The following is a 26,030-nucleotide window of genomic DNA, read 5'->3' as shown; positions in this document are numbered from 1 at the left end:
AGAAGAGCAGGAGGTGTTGCACATTATTACTAAAGTATAAGCGTTAGAAAGGGCTATGAAGTATATGAGACTTCCTTCCTTCTTTATGGCTGTGCATTTTCTTCTTTCATAATGGGAGGGTCTGATCCTGCATAGAACAGTAACAGCTCGCAAATATAAACACAAGTTCACATGTTTAGGGGTTGGAATTTTTAAATGGGTTAATCTTTCAAAGAATAAACATGTAATTGCTTATCAGGCTATGGATAAATAAGCATATGACTGCTGCAGTGGTGGTAGAATCCGGTCTGGGGAATGAATAGAAGTGTTTCTGTCTTTAGATAGCGGAGGCTTTAGAAAATAAGGTTTAATTGGGAATTTTTAATAAGGGAAGTTACTTTAATTAGGTCACTTCATATTTGCTAGATTTTTTTTTAATATGCTTTTCTGCACTTTTACAATGGATGCAAAAATTTGTAAAAGCACCTGCCATTTCCTATGAGAATATAATTTTTAGGCAGATTTTAAAAAAATCACTTCTCTCACTTTCAGCTTCTGTAAGCTAAGCCTGGCAAAGTTAATGGTTTTACACTGATGTAATGTGTGTTCTTGGGAAAAATTTATCAGGCCCTATGTTGTTCACTCCAAATGTCAAAGTAGTAAATGAATAATTATTAGCTATTTCTTAAAAATGGATCTTGACACTCAACAGACCAGACAATCTCTCAAGTTACTTCATGGGACATTGTGGTGCTTTATGAAATGTGATGCACAAGCCTGAATCCTTTTGTCTAGATTGTCTTGTCGAACTTGATCAGTGCCGTTTTCTTTGTAGTTAGATCATATGCCTGAGTCAGGCCACTTTTAAAAATCATGTAAAATGGAGACATGTTAAATTTGTCTCAACTGCAAACACAATGAAACCGGGGGGGGGGGGGGGGGGGGAAGGGGGAAAAAGCCTTTACAAATATTTTGAGTGGTGTGGTTTTTTTGTGTGTGTGTGTTCTAACTGGTAGAAATAGAAAGGCAAGCACCTCTGTAGGAAATGCCTGTGACAAATGCAGTTGTCTTCTAATGATCTGTGGGGCTGTTTTTTACTTTTTTTTTTGTTTGTAAGGTTTAGGTTATTCAGACCATGTGGGTCCTAAGAGACAGTTTTGTTTATGCCATTTCATAGTGTTGCATAGTTTTTAACTGAGTCCAGCCAAGGATGAGGTAACATTTGAACAAGATTTTCTTAAATATCCTGAATGAACAATGTTTTGATGTCACAGTAACAGTAGAAATCTGTCATCCCCCTTCACTTGCACGTTTCCACAGTTGTTGCTACTGAAGTTGCTCCCTTGCACGGTGAACATAGTGTTCATCACACTGTAGTTATAGCCCGACCATGGAAGTTGGGCTATAGGAGAGCTAAATGCTTCTGTACTTCCCATAATGGAAAGGCTTGTCCTTCTATTTGAATACATGCAAATACATATGTTAGCACAGTGCCACCAACAGTAATAACCAAATTTGTTAGTGTGCCAAACCTTTCTTGCTACTACAAACTATAGCTACAAAATCCCTGTGGATAATATAATAGGGAACTAGTCAAAACCCAGCGTACAAATGGATACAAAAATGTCCCGTTTCTATGACTTTGCTTCAGAAATTTCCACTACAATTTAGAAGCATATTTTTGATCTCTTGGTGGAAGAGATGACTTTGGCATTCACTCAAGGTGTGTTTCACCATAGAAATAGGTTAAGCCCTTCTGAAGAAGCTGTGGGAGATGCACCCTCTTTCAAGTCGGTAACTGTGCTCACTGATCTTCTGATAGAGCCTGCGATTCCTCTTTTGGAGGAAAAGCAACAAACTCTTTCATGTTGGTATCTTGGTCAGTGGTAGCATGTGTACTAGATTCATAAGGCTCACATGGGCAACAGCTGACTTCTTTCCTGCTCTTCTGCAGAATGGTAGCACGAAAATCTAACGTTATCACTGCCAAGCGATACAATTGTAGAGTCACAACTAAGATATTCTTAGCTGTAAAAAACACCAGCATCTGATTGAATATTCTGAAGTGGCCCATCAGGATTGAACGCACAATGAAGAAGGGACCGTCCTGTATGAAAAGGCTGACCCCAATGTTCCACAGTTCCGCGCTGTACCTGCACAGCAGCAGGCTGGGGATCCGCCTAGTCGATGCAGTTGGTTTGCAGCCAATGTGCTGTACTGGAAACAAAACATAGTTATGTTAAAACAACTCTCTAAAATTGAGCCAGGATTGGCCTAAAGGGCAGTTACAATCCAGGGTACCCTGGGTTATAAATGCATTTGACTGTGAACAGTTCAACGTAAAGCATATCCCGTTTCTGGGATCTGTTTCAGCAAAACGCCCTAAGCTCCTGTTAAGCAGGCACTTATGTGGTCTGCCAAACAGGACCAAAAACCACTTTCCCCTTTTCTATCCCATAAAGCTATCAGTATTTATACCCTTTTAAAACAAGACGCCGAAGTAGGTCACCTCATCTTTCTGCAACAACTTCCGCAGATGCTTTTCTGTTAAATCAACATGCTAGGCTAATACGTATCTTTAAGAAAAAAAAAAAAACCTTCCATGCTGAATGGGAACAGCCTGAGCTGTAGCACTTCAAGTTGTTCGAGGCTGTCCAAGACCTTGCTTTGAAAAGATTCACCAGATAGCCATTGCCTTTTTCATGTGTCATAGTAAGAATAAGTCATGTCAGTGCAAGGCAATATTGAGTATTATGGATAGGAAGAAACTGTGGTCGCTGCTTGCCATAGAAGACTTGAGCCACGGTTACTCATTCTTAGCCTTCTGGGTATGAAATTGCATGGATGAGTTCCCCTTGGCTATAAAAGTGCTGGTGGGCTAGAATGCTCTTTGTGGCATGGTGTCTAGAGAAGGATCATCAGAAGGGTTTGTATGTGGCAAATATGTCTGCCTCTTATGAAAATGCATGTAGCTTAACTAACTAACCTGTCTCTCAGACAGCGGGATTTCATGAGTTTAAAAAACATAGCTACTTGTAATGCAGTACCAACCACCAAACATTTCAGCTTACCAAAAGTATTCTATTGTTTGAGTCAATGCTGGGGAAAAAAAGAGACTCGAGTGGAAAATGAGTTGTAGAATGTAGAAATTTGCTGAATCCATTAGGCAAAGCTTTAGCAGCAGCTAATTTTTAAATATGTTTTTGTGCCATTGCTGTTTAATAGACCTAATTGCATTGCTGTAGTCCAATAATAAGTGCCTATAACTTTCTATTTTACATCACTTTTGATGTGTGAGTAAACAGACTGATGCTTGAATAAAAAGTACTGTCTGTGCAACTGTATAGAACTACCTAAATAAACTGTACCCATAGTAAATTTCAGGGCAATGTGTGTTCAATAACTTAATTTTTAACTGGTAAATGTAATTAAATAAGCAGAAAACCAATACCAAGAGAAAAAAATGCACAGTACAACAGGTTACTTAAATTCAAACAGTGTTTAAACAATCAGAGCATTAATTTATTTGGGTAGTGGTGGTGTGTATGGGTGGTTTGGGTTTTGTTTTTTGTTTGTTTTGTTTTTTTTTTTTTTAAACCTGAGTGTTGTGCATCTTTAACAGAATATATTTTACCAGTAACAGAAATTTTAGCTGTGATAAAACTGAAATGCAGTGGCATCAGTTTTTTTTCAGGAGGTGAGCTGCTGAGCTGAAATATTTTCATAACTTCAGTGTTAAAAACACAGCCTAGTGCTGTCCAAGAAGAAAAGGCTAATGAAAAATTCCAGGAATAATTTTTCATTGTTATTTTATTCATTTATTATTTTAATCAGTGTGTCAACCTGGTCATCAATTTTATATGAGATGCTAGTGAGGATAACATATCTTTGGACTGGTATAGTTGAGTTGCAAACTTGTAGTGATTGGAGGCCAAAATGGTTGGAACAGATGATGATTGAGGCAGCTTTCATTATTCTTCTTGGACATAGAGAAGCCCTTTCTGCCTAGGGACAAATACCAGCCTGAGCTGGCTGAATGTTCGGCCTTTTAGTTTAAGACAAGGGTGCACAATCCCAACATTATATGGTCCTTTAGGTTCCCTGTGAATAGGTAATTTCTCCTGTGATAACAGCTTCTATGCTCTTGGCTGTGCTGTCCCCTGTGGTTAACGACAGCCTATCTATCTGTAGGGCCTAGTAACCTACCCAGATTGGAGCCATAATACAATCCAAGACCAGATCTTACTTGAGAGCTCACATAATGAAGTTTAAGGCAGTAACAGGCAACTGGAGCAGATATTGCAATGCTAGTTTTTTTTTTTTTTTTTTTTTTTCTGGAAGTAGAGAGTTTTATCAGGGAGATCAGAGGTTAGCCAGAAACAAGTGTTTCCTCAAAAGAAACCACGATGGGCTTTCTTCAAAAACCATCATAGTCATATGAATTGCTCTCCACCAGAAGTCCTTGGTATAGTCTGTAGCGTGTGCACAGCCGCAGGACTTGCCAGCAAAAACTTAAAGCATTTGTTCTCTTTTCTTATCTATGTGCAAGTACTAACCTGCAAGATCAAGTGGAAACTGTAACATACTCCAGGTCCATACAGCAAGGATTGCATTTATGAGAGCATAATTCTTCCTATGGGAGGGGAAAAAAGTGGTAATAGTGAAGATGCAGTTTCCTTATGTGATAACAAAAATGTTACCTTTAGTATTTGGAATGTCATTTAAAGGGTGGTTGAGTGAAACAGTGATTAATGCATGCTCTTGAGATGTAAGACTAAGAGGCACCTTTTGGTATAGAATTTTTGCTGTTCAGGCCACATGTTCCAGCTGTGTAATTACACTAAATATCTGATGCTAACATTATAATGATAAGCATACGGAAATAGACTCTGTGGCTCAAAGAGGAGATTATCTTTACCCTTGTAGTGATTGCACATTCCTTGCAAGCCTGAAGCTTCTCTGCCAAGTGGGAAGGACCTCTCTTCCTGCTGCAAAACCTTTTCTTTGATAGTAAAAGAAAAAAAAAAAAAAAAGGCATGTCTGTAAGAGAGGATGAACCTCTTTCCTTATGATGGATGTTCACAGCTCATCTCTCAGTGCTGTGAGGGGGAGATGGGCTTACTTTCTCTGGGAGAGATCACAATGTTGAAAATTCACACCAGACTCTGCTATTCCCTTTCTTCTTATCTTTGAACACTTTGTCATTCTATCACGAAGAAAGTACGTATGAGACAACCAAAGAAACAACTTGGATAATGAATCACTACAGCAAACTCGAGTTGCTTCCTTGCTAGTCTAAAACAACTCATTAACCTGAAAGAGGCTTACTGTGTATCTGGTGTTTCAGCTTCTGTAGCTGTAAGAGCTGGCGCTGCATGGCAGTTATGCTAGTTGTTTGGCTCTTTGTACCCTTTTATTGTCATGGATGCAACATGCTTCTCTGCTGGCAACAGATGAGTAATCCCTAACAAAGCTCATAGGACTGTTAGGTCTTTTACAGAGGGAAAGGTGAGAGTAGGAAAACAGCCCTTGAGTGTAGCCTTCTGTTATCCGTGGGAAATACAGTTCCACTAGTCTGAACACCACAAATAGCACAAACAAATCTTTAAACAAAACAAATATCTTGCGCTGTGCGAATTATTCACGTCAGCAAACAGTCTTTACCGAACATCTTCGATGTCCAAGGTTTCACTAGCAAATTCAAGTATATCTGCTGCTGTTCCCACAAACATGAGAAGCAGCTGAGACAATTGATCCCGGGTGATTTCAACTCCAATGGGGAGAAGCCATCTCCCAACTACTAGTAGCAGTAGAAAAGTCTGATGGAGGGCCAGTGTCCATACAGTCTCACAGATTGTGGAGAGCTGATTCACAAAGACTTTAGCCTGTTTAAAAGACAACAACAATAAAATACTGTAACTTCAGGAGACTGACATTATAGGTACCTTCAGAGACTGTATTCATCCTTGAGCCTGCTTTTGTTCTCCTTCTCATTGTATTGGAGCAAATAATTTCTATGTGGCAGGCATAATTTGAAAAAGGCACATTAATACAAAATTTGGGTGATAAATAGCCAGTTTTTGCTCTGTGTACTACTCCTCCTCTTCTCATTTTTCAGCTGAGCGTTATCCTTTGCAGAACTATCACCCAGACGCTTCCTAAATTCAGTTACTGAGATTTGGAAGAGAATGGCAGGAGAGCCTCCTCTTCACACATGGACTTTTTCTACCAACAATAGTTGGTATGCAGCACACTGTAGGCCACTTTCATAATATGGTTTTCTATAACTATTTTTTCTTTTCTTAGTTTTAATCACTATGTGAGGAGCTTGCCCAGACAGACACAGCAGTCTCTCTAATTGCTCTAATATCATAAGATCTCTACTAGGAATAGGAAAAAAGGTGTCCCACCGTCTGAATGATGTGGTGATCTGTTCCCTCATTGCCATGACTGCTATCTCTGGATTGATTGAAGTCTTGGTTGCTGACATTCACCTGAACTGCTCCGGGCTCATTACCACAGTACTGTTGTGAACAAAAACATCACACGCGCATAAACATCCCGCACAGGCAGCAGATGTGCTCTGTGGCTGAAAGAGTCCTGTTTTGCTGAACATTTGTGAAAGTCAGTCAATGTCTACAAAGGTACATGCTCACTCTGAATGAAATTCCCCCCTTGTTCAGAAGGGAAGAATTCCTCTCATAAGGAGAAGAGTGATGTGTTGGTCGGTCCCTGAGAAAGTGTAGGATTGTACTGTAGAAGAGGATGTAAATTCAAAGGCTGATGGAGTGGGTGACACCTTTGTGCTGTTACGGCCACACTTGTTGAATGGGGTCTGCCTGCAGCTCTCCTGAACAGGCTACTGCGTTTCCTACATAATCTCTCTCTGGCTAAAACAGTAAAATGGGGTAAGAATTGGTCATGGTCAGTCTGCTGGTGTATGTTCGTGGTCAGTCTCTACATTCAAACTTTTTCTAAAAATGTCTGCTTCTTGTCTCTACTATACAGAAAAAGTTCTCTAAAAATCCCATTGTCTCATTCTTCTGTATGACTTCCCTCAAGGCTGAAATGAATAGTTGGGGTAGGATGTTTGGGTTGTATTCTCTGCACCACCACCACCCCCAGCTGTGCCTTATTCTGCAAGGAAATTAATAATGTGAGAGGTGAGATTCAGGAATAATTAAGAAAAATGGGCATGTGTTGTTGCCTACCCCCGCAGAGTAGAAAACCAGGTATTTTTACTTTCTCCAAGTACCCAGTGCTCTGGGAAATCAGATGTTAGCTAAAACATACTATTACTTCAACTGCAGTAAACCAGTGGTGGGACTGTGTCCTGTCTGAGGTCTGCAGTGCTGCACTGCCCTTCTACCTCCACCCCCAAGGCTGGCCCCAGAGCAACTGCGATATGGTTCTAAAATCTATCTTCATAACAATCCCTTAACATCTCTCTTCATTGTAATAAAAAAAGGATAATTGGAAAATCAAACCATGCTGTTATTAGAGACTTTTATCCTGTACTATTTGTGCCAGAGAACACCAGATGATTTACATTTCTCCACTGGGCCCCCCACCATTTTATTTCACAGGGAGTGATTTTCTGCAACAATCGGAATGTGTTCTAGTGCATACTGAGTAGCTCTGTGCAGCATAATGCCTGCCAATATAAAGGCAACATTTTCCAGCAAACGTCACATTCTAGCAAATTTCAGATTCCACTTTGATACTTTACTTGGTCTCTGATAACGTTGCTCAGTATCTGGGTAAATGCTGCCTCTTGCCTGACCTTGTCGTAGATAAATGGAGCAACTTCCTGTGGTCTGAAAAATCTGGAAAAAAAGTCAGTTGCTCTTATAATTGGTGGTAAAGGCTCTTAAACTGAATGCTTGCCTTGTTTGGACAGTAGGTATGAGAGCGCTGAAAGACTGACACACAGATGTGGGGAACATGATACTTCCATTTGGAGGAGGGAAGTCTAAAGTTCTGGGCATGGAGACAGTGAGACGGAGGGGCTGGTACTCTGCTGGCTCGTGGCCCTTGTGGGGCCAGTCTCCCTGGGTTAGCCCTTCAACCAAAGGAGGGAGACAGAACAGCTTGCTCAGAGGATGTTTCGGAAATGAAATTTAACTGGTGCTCTGGAGGAGCCTTTTTATCTGTTGATTGTAGAAAAAGTCTAAAGCCTATGGAGACCAGCCCCCAAGGTCAAAGTCAGCCTTTCTGAGTAACCCCGCCAGGCATCGTGACAGTCAGCTGAGGAGACCATGACCTAAAAATACTGCATAACTGGGGTAGCCACCCTGGAATATTAAGGAGTATCTACCTTGTAACAAGTAGCTGGGGTAGGGCAAAGGGATTACTAACCTGTGCTGGAGGATGAAGGCTAATTCACCTTGACAGCCCTTGGTTTGTCATTAAATCTGCATTTGAGCCTACTCCTCTGCCCCTTTGCCTGGTCTGGCAGGGGTAAGAAGAAGGGAGCCATGAACTTGCATTAAGTTTCACATCAGAGTTTGGGAATCTTTTGTCTCTTTTTTAAAACCCTGTTCCTCAGAGGAATTTGCCAAATTTGAGGCAGGACCCATGTAGGGCAGCCTGCTGCACTTGCTATATGTGTAAGGACAGTGGAGATCCCTTCCCAAACACTGTGAGAACTCCCAGCAAGTAAATCAGGTGGCTGAAGGACAGGAGTGAAATGGGAGGTAGCAAGGTGTATAGGTGCCTCTCGGCAGATGCCGTGGCTCTCCCCATGCCAACAATACAGAGCAGATAGCTCTCAGGGCTCCAGAGCGGCTGGGCCGCTTTACCTGCAGAGAGGGCAGGGGAGCTGCCGGAGTCAGCAACTCACACTGCTGGAAGGAGGTGGAGGAAAGAATGCCATGGCTTCCACATGGCTTGCAAGGGGGCTGTGGTTTTGGGGGTTTTTTTGTTTTGTTTTTGGTTTTTTTTTTTCCTAGTAACACAATGGTGCAGAGAATACTTCTTTAAGAAAATTAATTCACTCTATCAGTTTCTTTTGTAGGTTTCTTATATGTAATTTTTGCAACTGCTCCCAGCTGGACGGGGGGTTGCTATTTCAGTGCAAGTCTCCAGGAACTCTGACTGAGTGGCACTCCTCAGGGCCGGGTCCATATCTCTTCTCAACTGCATGCAGGCAGGAAATGGAAAACTGCATCTGCAAAGCCAGTCACTTAAGTAGACTCCTGATTTTTTTTAATTTAAGTACGTTCATATCTTGTTTTGGTTTGTTTCTCTCTGAATATTTATTAAGTGGTGATTGTGGTGGTGATTCACTTGAAAGTTTGGAGAAGAGCCTTTATTTTCATCATGTATATGCATGTAAATAGGGCTGTTGGTGCCAGGCATAGTTGCCTAGCTAATTATGTATGTGCAGTGACTTAATGGGAATGTGACAAGGAAAAAGTGAATACTAAATTTCACAGGCAATTGATAAATGTGCTTTATCTCTTTACTGCTAGAGCCCTGTTACTCCTAGGTATTGAGAATGTGTGCATAGCTAAACAAAAATGCTTTTTTTCCTGTGCAAAAATAAAACGGGAAGAAATTGTACACATTTTGCATAAATTCTAGCTTGGCTTACTTCCTTTGTTTCTTCTGAGATGAAGCTTACAATCCTCTGATTTACAAAACATCTAATCAAAACAGAAACTGTGTTGCATGAGATGGTGGTGTTCTAGTGTGTGGCCTGCAGAGAGCTCACTGTCAGTGCTTGGGATACTCACGAAACACTGAACTAATTCAGCAAATTTCTATTTGCATGTTATTCACGATCCATTATTCCCAAATAAAAACAAGGTTAGCTAAAACTTTTCTCAATGGGTCCAACACTGAGATGGTAAAATTGACACTTGAATACCAGGGCAGAGTACCCTCAATCCTGTTAACATTCATGGAGGCTGGCAGCCTGAGTGCGTTGTGGAGGACGCTAGCCCTTCCCTGGAGCAGGCCCTCTGCCAAGCAACAGGTACCCTGCTTGCTCTCTGTGATTCCAGCCTTTCTTTCTGGAAACAGTGGTGCTGTCCCTATAGCAACATGTGTGATGTCAGAAATTCAAAGCAACCATGACTGCTTCATTTTGCTAATACAAGAAAGCTGAAATGTAAAACAGGGAGAAAAGATTGCTTAAGCTGTTTTCCAAACTGAGGAAGATAATGGGTGTGGGAGGGAAGAAATGGTGAAAGATGCAAGATCGCTCTTCTAAAAGTGATATACTAGAATTTTAGCTGGTAAGAGAATTCTACCTTAGAATAAAGTTGAGGGAATGGGCAGTAATATTGACTATTTCCTTAGAATGTTCAAGTTAAGGTGGTTAAAAATAATTACAAGGTTTACCAAGTATCTGTCTTCTTACTGACTGGGAAGCCTACATCAACTACAGCACTGGTAATCAGGTAAGCCCTGCAAAAGGTGGTCAGTTATGGCTTTCTCTGGCAGTGATGCACCAGGCATCTGAAAAGGTAACAGAGGTATTTGTTTATCTGAGATCTTGTATGTTATGAAGAAAGAATGTTTGGGTTTTTAATGGATTAAATGGTTTTAATTTTCTTGCTACTCTTATTTTGCAGACAGCAATTTTTTCACTCAGTACAGTTCAATTTACTTTATAGTCTCTCCCAAACATGTATTTTATCCCCAAATACTTTACTGCAAAGCAATACTTTCTATGCAGTCAGTATTTCACTGTTGATATATGAATGGTATTACTCATGTCCAGTTCTGCAGTACTCAGAGAGGCAGAATTGCCTCTGTCTTCAGGAGGAGAGACTGCATATTAGCACATGCCTTAAATAGCAGCACCGACACAAGCAGTTGATGTTTCCTGTTAGATTCAACATGAGATCAAAGTTCTACTGCCTTAAAGACCACAAACTGTTTTCATGGTGGATATATTAAATGCGTGGATCTAGCAACTGCATAATTACCCATGCTGTTAGCATTTTAATAAGGAAAATCCCAGCAATAGTTTAGTATGAGAAGTAGTACCAGTCTGGGTGCTGTGTTTGAGATTAATTGTTAAGAGGGCTGCTCCCCTTCTGGAGGTATTGTTTTTGAATCTATTAGATTGTGTGTGTGTGTTTCCAGAACTCTCTATCCTATCTCTCCAGGTATAAACTAAGCTGTTAACTTGATATACTCCCTCTTTAATTCACAGTAGCAGTATATCAATAAGAACAAAGTATGCCATGTTCTAACATCATTTTGGGAAATAAACTGCTGCCTTTGACTACAGAATTAGCCTGTTTCTTGGACCAGATTTAACTATGACAAATGTTCTCAATATCCATATTACCTGTCTGTGACTGTTTAAGGAGATTTGGCAAAACAAGAAGACAATAAATTCCTGCTGCTGTATTTAGAAAAAGCCTAAGGCATTTTCAGTGTAAACACAATTTTGAATATTTGATTATGCTTCTGTGGGCTCTAACAATGTTTCAAAGGAGAAAATGAGGTACTATGTCTTCTTAGTCTAATTTATGTATTTTCTTCTGCTGCTTTTTGCTCTTGTTCCTATCAGGCCCTTTTCTGCTGTGGATGTAAGGTGCTGCATATGTGCAAATGCTGGGACAGATAAAATCCCCTTTTCACAATGTGCAAGTGCTATGGGGACTTGAAAGCAGACTGCATGGGGAGGTGGTTCACTCGGCATGGGCTGCTGGGCTAAGTGGCTCTGTTCTGGCCCTAACTGACCCCATCTGCCAAAAGAACAACTGCCTTTAAAAATTTTACTGTGTGTTTTAGTCCTGAATTGGAATCCAGACACCCTCCTCCCAGATTACTATACGGCATGAGCAAAGAAAGGATATAAACACTGACAGACAAATTACCATGTCAGCTATCTGTGGTAGCAATCTGTACGTATTCTCCTAGGTTGCAGCAAACATGAGGTAATTTGAGTTTAAGACCCCTTTCACTGATACCTGTCTCAATTTTGGCTTGCTTGGAGTTGCAATATCTGCTTGTAAGTGCTGTGAAACTCACTCTATTTTACAAAGGCCTCTAAAGCAATGAAATTCTTTCACCATCCTGAGCAAGATTCAAGCTGGTAACCTGGGGGTGAAAGGCTATTTTTCAAACTTCTAGTCCTCGGTTCCCCAGCCAAATACAAATAAATGGTCTCATTTTACCTAGGAATGGGGTTCATTATTTGATATTTAGGAAACAGACAGTAGTCATAGTATAGCTGTAGCTAGACTGGGAGACCCCCCCCAGTAGAAAACAGAAAATCGGAACAAGATCTGGCAGACTTCTGTGTCTATGCCCCAATCCAACCCGTCAAATAAGGCATCAATTTCAAACTAGTCCATCTTGTCTCATAATAAATACCTGAGTCCCATGATGAATTTCTAGTAGCCATAGTGATGGTACTATGCAAATCAGATATAAAAATATTGCTGGTGAAAACCTGTGAAGAAAAAGAAAAGATAGCTTGGTACTACATCACATTGTAAATATCATACAGCCTATCATTATCTGCATTGAAAAGTATCTTGTGCCTCCTACCATATGGGATATTAAGAACTAGGGTAACTGCAAATATGAGTTGCTATTCTTGCTGAATTCCTTATGCTGTCAGTATTATGAATCATAGGTTTATTTGTATATCCGTCTAAGATCATGTATGAAGGTTATTTAAGAACTAACCAAAGGCACTTTGCTGTTTGTATTTCCATCACAGCATTCTCTGTACTTAAAAAAAAGCCTCTAGCTAACATGCCCTTTCTGATCTCATGAAGGGTGAATTAATACATTGAGTTATTTCACTGAATGATGCTGGGAAAAGGCTGTTGATCCGAATCCTGTGCATTGACACAGGAAAGGTAGAAATAGCATCCGTTTGCGTAAAACAAGCATTTCTTCAGTAGGAGGTCTTTCAGTGCAGGCTAAAATGGTTTATGAAAATGGGTCTTGGCCTCATTTGCCCATTTGTGCTGGCAATTGTATAATGCTTTAGGATTTCTGTCTCTAGCTCTTCTCTCCCTGTCAGTCTTCTATATAACTTATGATGGTGAAGCTTTATTATCTTCAACTTCTTGAGCTGAGTTGATTCAGAAATACTAGAGAGGTCTCATTACTCCTTCTGCAAGCACTGATTCTTGTGAGGGTTGCTGATGTTTTCTTATTAAACACGTGACAGTTTTGTTTGGGGTGGGTTGTTGGTTTTTGGTTTGGTTTTTTTTTTGGCAATTCCTAGCCTTTTGGAGTAGGAATGAGGTCTGATGCCACTAATGTTCTATCTAGCTCTGCCATAGTACGGAGTGAGCATCACTACAATGCTGCTGAGAAGCACAGCAACCTTTGCATCACACGTATGTACTGGCCCAAGACAAGGCAGTGGAGCTAAACTCGGGATACTTGCTTGATTCCTTCTGTCCTGTCATTGGCACATTCTGCAGTGAATTGAAATTGCTTATAAGTATGTAACTGTAGCAACATTTTGGTCAAATGCTGTTGCATTTATTGTTTGTTCCTACCCTGAGCGTACCTTTTATTTTTGTAATTATGACTTTTCCAGTGGAGATTAAGTATTGAGGAAAAGAAAAAAACCCTGCTGTTCAGGAAAATAACTGGATTGCTGAGCTGCTATGAAATGTTTCAGTCAATCCCCTCTAAATAAGATAGTTCTGGTTTGGTGTTTTGCTGGGTTTTTTTCTTTTTTTTTTTTTTTTGGGGGGGGTGTTGATTGTTTTGGTGGTGGTGTTTTTTGTTTGCTTTTTTTTTTTTTTTTAAACAGTTAGTGATTCTCAGGGGTATTAGCCTGGTTATTTTGGGAGAGAACACACCTCTCATTTGAATGGGAGAACTAATATATTTTACAATATTTCCTGTAGGACTTGAACACATGAAAAATCCATCCAGCTGGCAGGTTAGCAATACTGAGTTAATGATACCAGATCAGGCCAGGAGACTTCAGGGGCTTTAACCCTTCCTTTCTTTCAGAAGGAGCAATCTAGAAGAAATATTACATGGCCAGGCCCACAATAATACTTTTTTCCACATGGGCCATTAAATTTTTTGTGCTGGTGTAATAAGCAAGTCTTCTGTCAATAAGGAATGGAGAGAATAAGAGGCTCTTGGAGGCAGGAGAGTCCTATGGCACAGAATGTCTGTTGCCTGGATCAGTGATTGTCTATGGAGTTGTTCCTATAAATGCAGATGATATTGCCTGTCCTGAATGTGAGTGTTTTCCACCAGAGCAGAAAGTTATCCTGATACAAATAGATGCTGGCCATTCATTTATAGGTAAGAACTGTAGACATATTTTGCTGTTCTTCTTAAAGTACTGGACCACATCCATTTTCAAAATTTTCTTCTAGCTAAAGTTAGCCCAGTCTTCTAGCACATGTATTCATCTAAAATCTATCTTTCTTCAGATTTTCCAAAAGCTGCCATAGCAAGTATTCCTTCATGAAGTCTCTGCTGCTGCCTCCTCTCCCCAGTGAATCAGGTCTGCTCACTCTGCCTCTGTCTCATAACTCTGCATTTGGAGCTCTGCTGTTGTTCAATTTTCCTGTGTCCCAGACTTTATTGCTGCTTTTATTACATTCAGATTTAGAGCATGAAACACTTCTGTGAATTATCACACAACACTGCTTCTGTTATAATGATTTTCACAGGTTGCAATGGACAGGAATTTAAGATCATTGAAATACTTTTGATTGGGTTTTTTTTGTCCTGGATTTATCTCAGGGCCTGCCTGCAGTTTGAGTTTTTAGAAATAAAAGGTCCTAGTGAAATCTTGACAATTATTTACATGACCACTTCCTTTTTACAGAGCATTTGTTTTGTCTGACTGAGCACTGATGAGCTGTAGATGACTGCAGTAATTCTTTAGATGCATGTAAAAACCCATGTGCTTGGGCAAACTCTGCTATGAGTAACTTTTTTGTTTGTTTCTCAGGCAGCCTTTCATGCATGAAAGTTCCCCTCTGGAATAGCCTCTCAAATCCAAATATTTAAGCCACTCTTGCTGTATTGCAAGAGTGGTTGCTGCTCATCTTTTATTTGTCACCGAGTTTTGGTTCACGCATTAGTGTGGCATTAGCACTGTTGCAAGTAGCAAGGGCAGGGAACGCAGTCCCAGGGAAGGAGGTGCAAAGCAGGGCATGGCAGGATGGGGTAAGAGATGGAGGGCATCTGCATGGAATAGCCTGTGTGGGCCCCCAGCACTCTTCTGCACCTCGCACGTGTTGTCCCTGATGTGTTGTTGCTTAGGAGGTGCCCAGTGATACTGCGAGGGAGTGCGTGCCCCATGCTTCCCCAGCCCACTGGATTGGCAGCTCTAGAGCATGTACCTCTTGCCTGCAGCTGCTTTTACCACGTTTTTCGGCTGTTAGTATGGATACACACAGAGAACTGTACAGAGAGTTGCTCCCAAGTAGTCTGCTGCAAAAGTGCCCCTCCCAAAAGCCCTCTGGATTTGGCAATGGACTAGCCAGGGCTTTACCAGTTTTCCACCCCACCACCCTCCAGGTGCAGCAGGGGAGAAAAAGCAATCCCCTAAAAGCTTGGCAGCAACAAAGCCAGGGCAGTACTGCTCTCGGGCAGCAGCCGCAGAAGGCAGCCTCGCATCTGCAGCAAAGTACATGCAAAGAAACAAGAGGGGCTCCGTCGGAGCCGGCGGGATATGCTCACCATTTGTAGCCTCTGCCTTGCTTAAATTTGAGGGTGAGCCCTGTCTCCAGGCACAGGAGAAGATTGAGCAGTGCCAGCAGCCAGTACTTGGGTTCTTTCTTCACTGCAGTCACTCTCCAGACCCCGATGAGAGAGTGCAACACGAAGAGGAGGCGAGTCACCAGAGCATTGAGCAGCACCATCAGCTCCATCCTGGACCAGCCCCCCTCCCCTTTTCCCCGCACCGCAGGGCCCCAGCGCTTTTTAGGAGCCCTGGGAAGTTACCCTGGGAATCACTGGGAAGCGTGCGCACCACAGGCACACAGATCTCTTCTCCTCTTCCATCTCCACAAAGGGGCCCATTATAACAAAAAAGAAACAGCATTGCCCCTCCCCCAGACTTCCTGAAAACTTTTTAAAGGGAAGAAAAGAAAAAAAAACAACCAACCCCTCACGCTTCCAGGCTACAGTGGTTTGTAGCGCTCAGTTCAGCTCTGACCACACTAAGACAGGGGCGTAAGTGGTTTCTTTCTGTCCCCCCTCTATCAGCTGCTCAAGGCCTAAACGGCAGGGAGGCTTCTATCTCACACAGTTACCATCTCTCTGCTAGCCCCACTCACTGCTCTCATCTTGTAGATTTCTAGCAAAGAGACAAAATGTAAGAAGCATTATTAATTTGAATCTTCCTTACTAAAAGCTCCACTGCATTACTGAGACTGCAAAAACCCTCTTTCCTCTCCCCTCCCCCTGAAAGATATAATTCATAGTTGGGAGCTTTTAAAATTGTTCATTTAACATTGCATTACAGAAAGCACAAACTGTGTACTTAGTTCAATACTGGAATCCCTGTGTGCAACAGAAGTTAGAAAAGCTAACCAGTACTGAAATCTAGTCAAACTACTATACTAATCTACACCCTGCTTCAGGACGAAGAAGCAGCCCCAGTGAGGAACTCCAGAAATCAGGCCGAAATCTGGGCCAACACTAATGTTACCGAACAGACCAACAGGGACATATACAAAAAATATACAGAAGTTTGACTGTTAGGTCAGTTACCTCCAGACTGACCTTTAGCAGCTTCAGTGGGAACAGTTTATGAAGTACAGAGTATGTTTAAAAGTTGCTTTGATGTCTCTCATAGTGATTATAAATTTTATTTGAATTTACACCTGGGTAACCAAAGAGAAATCTCTTCATGATCAAATTTGTCACTGTGTTGCTCCAGTTTTGTGTTAATTTCGGTGCTTTGGCAGTAAATTGAGATACACCATTGTAAAATACAAATGGAGAATCAAGTCCATGTAACGTATTGTGGCACTCCAAAGGTCCTAACTTCCTAGCTGATTTAAGTATCTTATTCTACTTTAAACACAAGAAGATATTCTTTTAAGAGTTGTGACCTTTGTAAGAAGACATTTTTCCTCAATTGCTAAGATCCAAGTTTTCCTCACTGTAAAACCAAGCCTCTTTCTTTATGAAGCGCTGGTGCTGGCCAGCTGATATCCTTGGGAGTGGGGGCAGATGAGGGAGAAGAATACTTAAAAGTAACCCTGCCCAGAAAAAAAGAAAAACAAAAGGCCATTCCACTGTATAGATCACTCAGGAAATGCCTGATTAAATAAATGGACTGTGCAGGATGCCTTTTTGAAGCAACAAAATCAAGTTCCTCACACTCAGAGGAAAATTAATTCAAGTCAAGGGCCTACTACTGATAATCCCCTGCCAACAGCCACCCTGCCATATCATGCCTTGAGTGCTGTTGGTTCTGAGCCCTTCCGTTGGTGTTAAGGTCAAACCTAGTCGAAGAGGAAATAGGGAACAGACAGAACGCAGAGATTGTTTAAACAAGATACTCCTCCGTGGGAGTGCTTGATGTCTAAGAAATGACATGGGGGAACTGGTATGTCTAATTGTTCATGGAGATCCTAACAGCGCAGATGTCATAAACTTGGGAAGATGATGATCAGTGGGACGTTGCCATGATATCACGTATTCAGGAAGGACGCAGTGAGCTTTGCTGATAGCTAGTGGTTCTGCATATTAAAGACACTTAGGAGCTGAACTGCTTAACAAGGTAATCTCACCAATGAACAATCCAGACTTCACATCAGTGGAAGTCCCACACTTAAGTAGGAAGAATATATAATACTGACTCAGCCCAGCTGACCAGTGGACCATGATGGCAACGCAACAGGCTGAGTAGAGGGAGGAAATAAGTAGGTATGGATGACTTCAGTTATTCAGTCTACAAAAGGCAAAAATTGCACCCAGAGTACAGTTTTAGATGTCTCAGTGGCTGTTTTGTGGAGCAGCTGGTTCAGTAGCCCATGAAGACAATGCTTGACTTTAATCCTGAGTGGTTTACAGGATATGATGTAGACAGTAACAGCTGAAGAGCTCCCCTGAAATGGGGATCTTAATGTGCTTCAACTCAGCATCCTTGCAGGAGTAAGACATGCCAGAGTTCTCTACCATTGCTGTGCTCAGCTTCGAAAAGGAAAATTAGACACAGATCAGGAAGCTTGTTGAAAGACAGACAGATGGAAGACCTAACTCTTTGCAGGGAGTATGGATATTGCTTCTGTAAATCACATGGGAAGTGCGGAGAAAATAACTGTGTATCAAGAAGAATGTGAGAAAGAGTGAAAAGAAGCCAGCGTTGGCAGGGTACGTGAGATTGCAGGAGCAAGAAGGCATCCTTCAAAAAGCTGAAGTGGTGTCCAGATGAAGAAAACTGAAAAGATGATAAACTCTGGCAAGTTAAACGTACAAACACGATAAGGCTGGCTTAAGGAGTGTGAGGGACAATTGGCAAAAAGCATAACAACTAAAATGTCTGTTATCTGTTCAAACACACCGTGAACAGGAAGTCTGCCAGGGAATTGTTGGGCCAGTGGATGGTCAGGTGGCACAGAAGCCTTCGGGGTGATAAGGCTGTGCAAGAGGAGCTGATGAACCCTTTGGAGTCCCAGCATGAGTACAGTTGTACGCTGTACTATGGGACAGCGCTGATTCCTGCACAAAAGCTTCTAGAATTAGTTGGGATTTTTCCCTTATATTATATGTACTACTGTTTCACTAATTTTGTTCTTTTCATAGTTTCTACTAATTTGCAACTTACAGCTGTCAGGCTAAATGATCATGGGCTAGGGAGTACTTGGGGGAGAAACTTTGTGTTTACCTTGTTCTTCTACTCTTTCCCTGAGCGTGGAGTGAGGCCTACTGTTGCAGGCAGACAGTGGAACAGATGGACCTTTGCTCTGACCTGAAATGGCTACACTAATAGAGATGAGACTTCCTAGTCTCTAAAGAAATTGACCTGCAGTGAAAGCAGGACAGTTTATGCATATGGTAGGTTGGTAGTGTTGGTTGGATCCAAGCTCAAAGCAAGGCTCATATCTGTATGGACTGTTCTGCTAATGATATACCCTCTCCTTTTTTCTGTCTGGAAACTTTGTCCATGTGGATGCTGAGAATTGTCTGTGTCTGGGAACCTTTGAGAGTTCGATCGTTCCAGATGAGTTGCCATACTCTGGCAAATCCTGGGCACGATGATGTGAACATGTCATGGTGTGGAGGATTTTCATCCAAGACACCTTGGCAAGACCTACTGCATGTCTCTTCCATATAATAGCCAACTGCAGCATGTCTGATGTATTTGGGCAATGTTAAACCTTACTGTGACCCCAGCACCGGTGACCTTCTGCAGGAATAGGAAATCTGGCACTTCAAAAAGCTGTGCCACAGCATCTAATTTATGCTTTTAGGCTGAGTCACTATGCTGATTTCACTCAACAGACCCCATAACTGTCATAAATTTGAAATTGCACCAGTTCCCAAGAAGAAACTAGAGTGGAAATGGATCACAAGCTGAATGCATGTCAGCAGTTGTGAAACGGATGGTCACATTAGCATGTCGATACAGAACTGACACCTGCAGAGTGTCTGCTCTCCTCTACTTGGGAAGGCCTTAGTTGAAGCGCTGTCCTACTTTTGGTCAATGAGGGAGAATCCAGTGGAGAAGTGCAGGAGCATTTCTATAGTAGGAAATGAATAAATTGCATAAACAATGGTTAATTTTTAAATAGTAAAAGTGACAGCCTTATTAGGTTGCAGTGCTTATAGAATCAAAAGACCCCTGTTCAAGCACCTGGAAGACTCGAGTTTGGACAGGAGTACAGGGGTTGGAAATCATGTGAGGAGGAATTCCAGTACAGAAGTTCTGGGGGTTTTGGTGATCACATGCAGTGGTTGGTTGGTTGGTTGGTTGGTTGTTTTGGGTTTTTTTTGAGGGGGAGCTCTGAACAAAGGAGGTTGTCTCAGAATTTATTTCTATTGCTTACTTACAAACTGGAATGTTTTTGCAATGAAACTGGGGGTAGTGGCTATTTGCCATCTTGAGTTCAAGAGTCTTTGAAGATCTGATTTACAATATTTGTAAAGAAATAATTATAGGGTATAAAGCAAGTAGCTGAAAGAGACTGGGGATGAGAATGGGTCATAAATTCAATGCGAGTCAGCAATGTTGTTCTGCTATGAAGGAGGCACACTGGGATGTATAAACGGACCTGTAACATTGCCAGATTTATTACTTCCACCTTCCCTGATGCTGGGAAAGACCTCAGCTAAACTAACCTAATTCAGGTGATGCATTTCTAAGAGAACTGATGGGATAGAGTGTCCAGAGAAGAACAAGACTGCTAAGGAAAGGAAAAGGGGGTGCTGTGATTCAGTCTAGAGAAGAGAAAACTCAGGAGAGATGAAAGTGGCCAAGTGTTCAGGAAACTGTTGCAGGGAGGCCAGGAATAGCCCGTTTCCCGGTCCCAAAGCATAGGGAAGGAAGTAAAAGGCTTAAACAGCAAGAAAGATTGCAATTAGTTGTCTGGAGGCATATCTTGGTAGGAAGGACAGTGAAGCATTGAAACAGATTGCACAGAGAGATGTCAAATCTCCATTGTCGCAGGCTTTTAAGCACAGATTAGGGAAACATCTGTCAGGAATGACAGCAGTTTAGTTGATCACACTGTGGGGCAGAGGGCTGACTAGAAGATCTCTGGAGGTTTCTCCAAGTCTTACCTCCTAGGGCTCTGAGGTTTATTTCTTTATTATCTGATCATTGTCTTGAGACTCTGAGAAAGTTTCTTGCTTAAATTAAATCTGCTTAATTTTACTTCCAATAGGGTTCTTAAAGAGGAGGAAATGTTTTCTGAATGCTTGACTGCAAACTGTGAATAATTATGACAGCCTTATAGACAGATCACAACAAGTGGCAATTAACATACATGTTGAAATGAATGGGAATGATTCAGTTTTACATGTGAAACAAAAAAAAATCTATCTGATTCTGGCATAAGTGAAAGCCTGACTCTTGCCGATCAAATGAAAGAGGGGAAAGCCAAATCTTTCAAAACATGATATGTGATAGAAGGTACTAGCTATAGCTCAGTAAGGGTGTGAAGGAAATGGATAAAGGAGTGAAAAAACAGAGTATAAAAAGATTAGCTCTCCAGTAAAGAGCCAATATGACTGCAGAAGCATTAAAATCCCTGCAGGAGATTTACTGAGGACTCTGCCCTGGATTAGAATTTGATATAAAATAACTTAACTGAAGTCATACAATTTCTGTGCCATTTGTAGCTGAGTTAATAGCATATGTTCCTGGAGGATTACAGTCAATGATTAAGGAAATTAGGTTTTGTTTGAATTTAATTTAGTTGTATAAAGCTGCTACAATAATTTACAGCTTTGATATTTAATATTTAATAACGCAGATCTTAAAAGAATCCGAGATATAGCAATGTCATTATATATTGAAATATTATCCCCATAAGTCATTTATATTTGCTAGTTGATAAGAATGTTCATCAACTAGATGGGCTCAACAGGAGCTACTTGATAAAAACCAGTGCAGTTTTACAGGTGGTGGTGGGGAAATCTTTTTGTATCTGTTATCCTGTAAATCATAATTCACTTAAAAAGAACTTTACAGTCTCAGTTTCAGTAATCACAAGTATATACCTCTTGATAGTTTTCTTTCGTCTAATTTCCTAGCTTTTGGCTTCATGAACATTATAAATCCCATCTCTTCTTTCTTATAAGCCTGCTTCTGCCCCTCCCCCCCCCCTTAAAAAAAAATAAAATGGTTTCCTCAGTCTCCAATTTAGCAAGCCATCCTGCGTCTGCTCAGAGGAAAGGAGGCATGTAAAAGAACACCCCCATCTGAAAATCCAGCCTCCAGTATTTTCAGGCACCTTTTTATTTGCCTCTCAGTTAATAAGAGCCACAAGACGTGGTCTAAATCCCACCCTGTACCCACACCACCAGCTGCAGAATCCAGTCTCAAAAAATACTTGTACAAGTTTATCACCCAATGTGCAAAATTGCACCATACAAAGGAAGAGAGCAAAAGGCTTCCAGTGGCCAGCCTATTCTCATTTTCTCTCTTTCCCCTCTATAACTTGGACATAATGTTCACTCCATGCTTCCCTTTTTGTGCTTGTAGTCATTTCTCTCCTTCTCTGTACCCCTTTCTTGGAGAATGGGGCCCATCAAATGGTTGGCTGTTTTGGATAGCTACCACCTATTGGGGGCCACTGCCTTCCAAGACATAGATCTGATTCAAGAAAGTGAGCTTGGCCCAGACTTCGGTTCATATTTTAATGCATTGTGAGTACAGCCTTTTAGAAAGGAAGGTGAAAGCAGTTACTACATGGCATTGCAGACCCATGCCCACTAATAATTGACAATGAGCATCAGGCCCCTGGCCACAGTGTCAGATGGTGCGAGCTGGCAGAGCTCCACTGACATCAAAGCTTCTGCAGCCCCAAAATATGGCACAGAGGGGTATATTTTCCCCTTTGTTTAAAGCTGGGGGAAAGCATATGAGGAGTTTATAGCTCTCTACAGGTATACACCTTTTCTGTTGGTTTTATAGTTCAGAAAAAAGCCTTCTGGAAGGACTATTTTTTCTTAAAGAACTAGGAGCAAAAAAACCCCCAGTTTCGAGTATTTTATTAGGATTTGTAATTCCTCCTCCAGTCTGGGCTCTCTTTCTGGGAACACACAGGAGTTCTGCAGCACTGCATATTTCAAAGAATAGAAGCAACCTTGTTCTGCAGTCACTATTTCAACCACGGTTGAAGTGGGATAGCTAAAGTTACAAACACTGAAAAACTGTAACGTTCATCCTTGGCAAAGAGGAAAACTTGCCATTTTTGGCTAGGAAACCTTTGAATGGTCTTTCTAGTCATTGTCTCTCCTGTTTTCTAGTGTAAGAATCGTGTGATGACCCCACAGGAAAAATGTTGTTCAGGTTTGGGGCACAATGAAATGGTGGCTGGGCACAGGTTCCTGGTGCAGCTGTTGCTAGTGAAAAGGTCAGCTCCTTTCACAGATGGAACCCTTGGTATACAGGCAAAATATTTCAGGCTTTATAAAACAGTTGTCAAGTTTACAAGCTAAAAGCTAATGGCCCTACTTTTGTTCACACTGTGGGTACCTCTGCATAGTATCTTACAGTTAAGTTCTTCCTCCATGATCTGACTTACTGGAATTTCTATGAAAGTACTTATTATGGCACCAAGTCTAAGCTAATGGGTCTGAGGCCAAGCTAATACAACCAGCGTCTCACTACATCTTGATTTCTTTGGGTATGGTGTCTTGGTAATTGCAATCATATGCCTCTGATAAACTCAAAGCCTAAGTAAGAGACTTTGATCAGTTGGCAAAATGTTGAATATATAAAAAAAACCCCAAACCTGTAATGTTAGTACTGGATAAATGAGAAATCAGGTCTCGCACAAAGCCAGGCCATATCTCATCGGAGGAGTCATGGAAGGACACTGGCTTCTCTGCACATCTGTGCCTGATAAATAGTATCTTTGTTGATTTTTTTTTTTTTTAAATATTTTCCATGATATGAAGGTTGTGTGCAGGCCTTTGCCATCATCACTCAGAACAGTTAAACAATGGTACTTGGCTATGGTCCTAATAAGCCACTTTCTTCCCTAGCAATACTGGGGTCCAGTGATGATCTGCATATATGTGTATGTATATTTGTATGTATGTATTTTGCCTGTCCCCTGACGTGTTCAGGATTTAATGAAGAAAATAATACTGAAGCTGCGTACAAAACTCCTTAATATTTCTACAAGCTAATTTGTTAAGCTGGCTTTTTAGTCTCTGTGTTGGAAAGGACTGAAAGACTGGACTGTACCACAAAATAGTGGTTGACAGATTGGGAAATTATTGCATGAATGCAGACAAGGGGAGGGGGAGCGTGTAAAGGAAACAACTCTCCCCTCCACAAAAAAACCCTCAGTCACAATCTGCTAATCATATTCATCATCACTGCAGTAGAAATATAATGACATGGGTCTTTGTCTGAGAGCAAGGCTTCCATAAAGCTGTCAAGTTGCTTAATTATGTTCTTCTGTTGCATTTGACTGCCACAGACCTGCTAAGTAAAAAAAAATAGTGTGATTAGCAATACTCTTTTTGATACTGGAATAATGTACTGATTTTCCTGTCGTATTGTTATCGGGGAAAACTTCCTAAGGACAGAAATTTCTACATCTTTGTTGGTTGCAAAATATATTCAATTTTACAAACAAGCTTCTTCCCAAAGTCTCCAGTTTCTGAACAAACCATCTGCTCAATCATTTTCTTTCCTGGCAAAAAGAGAGGCTGAGTGCCAGAATTTTTTTTCTGTGATGTTTACCCATAAGTTATTAATACCTATCTGACACTCATAGATATTTTCAACTTTTTTCTTTTATTGAGTAAAATAATACTGTTGAGTTGTCTGACAATATAAAAAAATGAGTGAGCATTGTTTCTGATCACCCCCACTGTACAGCTAACAATGCCAGCTTGTTTATAAATAATGTCATCTGTTGTCTCCTCTTGAGTGCTTTATCCTATTGACTGTACTTTCCTTGTCCTTTGAGACATCTGTCTATGCTGGTCCTGGTATACATAATGACTTGACAGACTTGAATAAAGAGAGCTTATATGGTGTAATAGGCACGTACAAATATCTTCTGGCGTTTAGACTTAGCAATGTCACAGTATGATCCTAATGGTCTTTAAACTGCCGGGAAGTCAAATGTCAATTCTGAGTACTGCTGATGGGAAAAGTCACACATGGAAAAGCCAGTTTAAAGAAAAACAAAAACAAAAAAAACCCCAAACAAAACCCAACACAAACCACCAACAAAAAAACCCCAACTAACGATCCCAGCAAATGGCTACTAGCTCTCATGAATTTGCTGAGTCTGATAAAACTGTGTTTGAAATAGCAAAATCTTACTTGACAGAAGAATCTTCAGCATCTGACAAGAAATAATAAGGAAATGTTTTAGGCTGAGTTTTGTAATTATCTGCTGACTTTTCCGTGTTTAGTATTTACTAGTAACAGCATTACAGGATTCAAATGAGAAGACAAAAGGAAGGGTCTGTTGCGATAGGTCTGGCATGTGTTTAGGGCAGCTTTACCCTCAAATTCCTTCAGAGAATAGTTTAGAAGTACTTCAGAGTATTTACTGTACTAAATGACAGTCAGAGGACAAAACTACTAAAGTCTCATCAGGCTTTCTTTTCTTTCTTTTTTTTTTTTTTTTTTTTTAAGAGCAAAAATTAACTATTTCATCCAAGAGTTTCTACCAGAGTATTTCAGTTATGCCAGCTTCTGTTAACAGTTTCAATGGGGGAAGATAATCCTATTGCTCTTTGAAACACCTTGCCTGATTAATACTCTCCAATACCTCTGTTGACTAGTAGCTGTGGAGTCCCTGTTCTGAAAGTTTGATTGGGATCTACTCATTTAGTGTTTTGACATTAACTTTGTAGAAATCAATGTTTAGCCAAATGTAGTATATTTTTAGAAATCCTACTAATTGATTCTTTTTGTTGGTAATTGAATCAGAAAACAGGGACTCTTCTAGAACAAGGTACCTGAGATTCTGTTAGTTCTCTACGTGAAAGTCCGTTTCAGTGTCTCAAAGACAGACAACACAGTTTTGACACAATTATTGGAGGATTTGCGGAGAGGTAACTTGTTCACAGAAGGACCTTTTATTATTTTGGCTGCACCAAGTAAAATCAAAATCTTTTAGAATAAGCCCATTAAAATGTAGAGCTCAAAGAGTCTCAGCCCAGAGAGAGAGCTGCCATATTCACTTATTCTACAGAAATGGGCCACAATTACAGTTACATTGGAAAAACCTTGCATTACTAATTACAGCTAGTCCGTGTGTTTTGAGTTTTATGTGTTTGCTTTTAGTATGTAGGAGTGTTTTGGTTTTGTGGGGTTTTTTTGTTTTTTTTTTTTTTTTGGGGGGGGGGGGGGGGCGTGTGTCTGTGTTTACTTGGTGGGGGTAAGAACCAGAGAGAGAGAGGTGAGCAAGGATGATGCAGGCCTGATC

General features: G+C 40.9%; 2 protein-coding genes across 5 annotated transcripts in view; one reads left to right on the top strand and one right to left on the bottom strand.

The window, feature by feature from the left end:
• CABCOCO1 (ciliary associated calcium binding coiled-coil 1) overlaps positions 1 to 26,030 on the top strand; it is a 139,908-nt gene that overhangs the window by 9,108 nt on the left and 104,770 nt on the right. The window lies entirely within an intron of this gene.
• TMEM26 (transmembrane protein 26) lies at positions 970 to 15,910 on the bottom strand. The gene is made up of 6 exons (XM_009465969.2): positions 15,628 to 15,910; positions 12,319 to 12,397; positions 6,390 to 6,503; positions 5,644 to 5,864; positions 4,536 to 4,612; positions 970 to 2,196 (listed from the first exon to the last, which is right to left on the bottom strand). Exons 1-6 carry the CDS (start codon positions 15,816 to 15,818, stop codon positions 1,784 to 1,786), a joined length of 1,095 nt encoding a protein of 364 aa, XP_009464244.2. The 5' UTR covers positions 15,819 to 15,910; the 3' UTR covers positions 970 to 1,783.

The sequence above is a fragment of the Nipponia nippon genome, unplaced genomic scaffold (assembly GCF_047370975.1).
Source record: "Nipponia nippon isolate SJK-2023a ecotype South Korea unplaced genomic scaffold, ASM4737097v1 scaffold_3, whole genome shotgun sequence".
Taxonomy (NCBI): Eukaryota; Metazoa; Chordata; class Aves; order Pelecaniformes; family Threskiornithidae; genus Nipponia; species Nipponia nippon.
Note: the sequence above shows the minus strand (reverse complement) of the source record. Positions and strands in the feature narration are given on the sequence as shown.

Coding starts and splice junctions, on each gene's coding strand:
- TMEM26 (XM_009465969.2), bottom strand. CDS start 15,818: ATGGAGCTGATGGTGCTGCTCAATGCTCTGGTGACTCGCCTCCTCTTC. Junction 12,398..15,627: donor CAAGGCAGAGGCTACAAATG/GTGAGCATATCC, acceptor TTTTCTTCACAG/GTTTTCACCAGCAATATTTT. Junction 6,504..12,318: donor AAATTCATCATGGGACTCAG/GTATTTATTATG, acceptor TGTTCACAACAG/TACTGTGGTAATGAGCCCGG.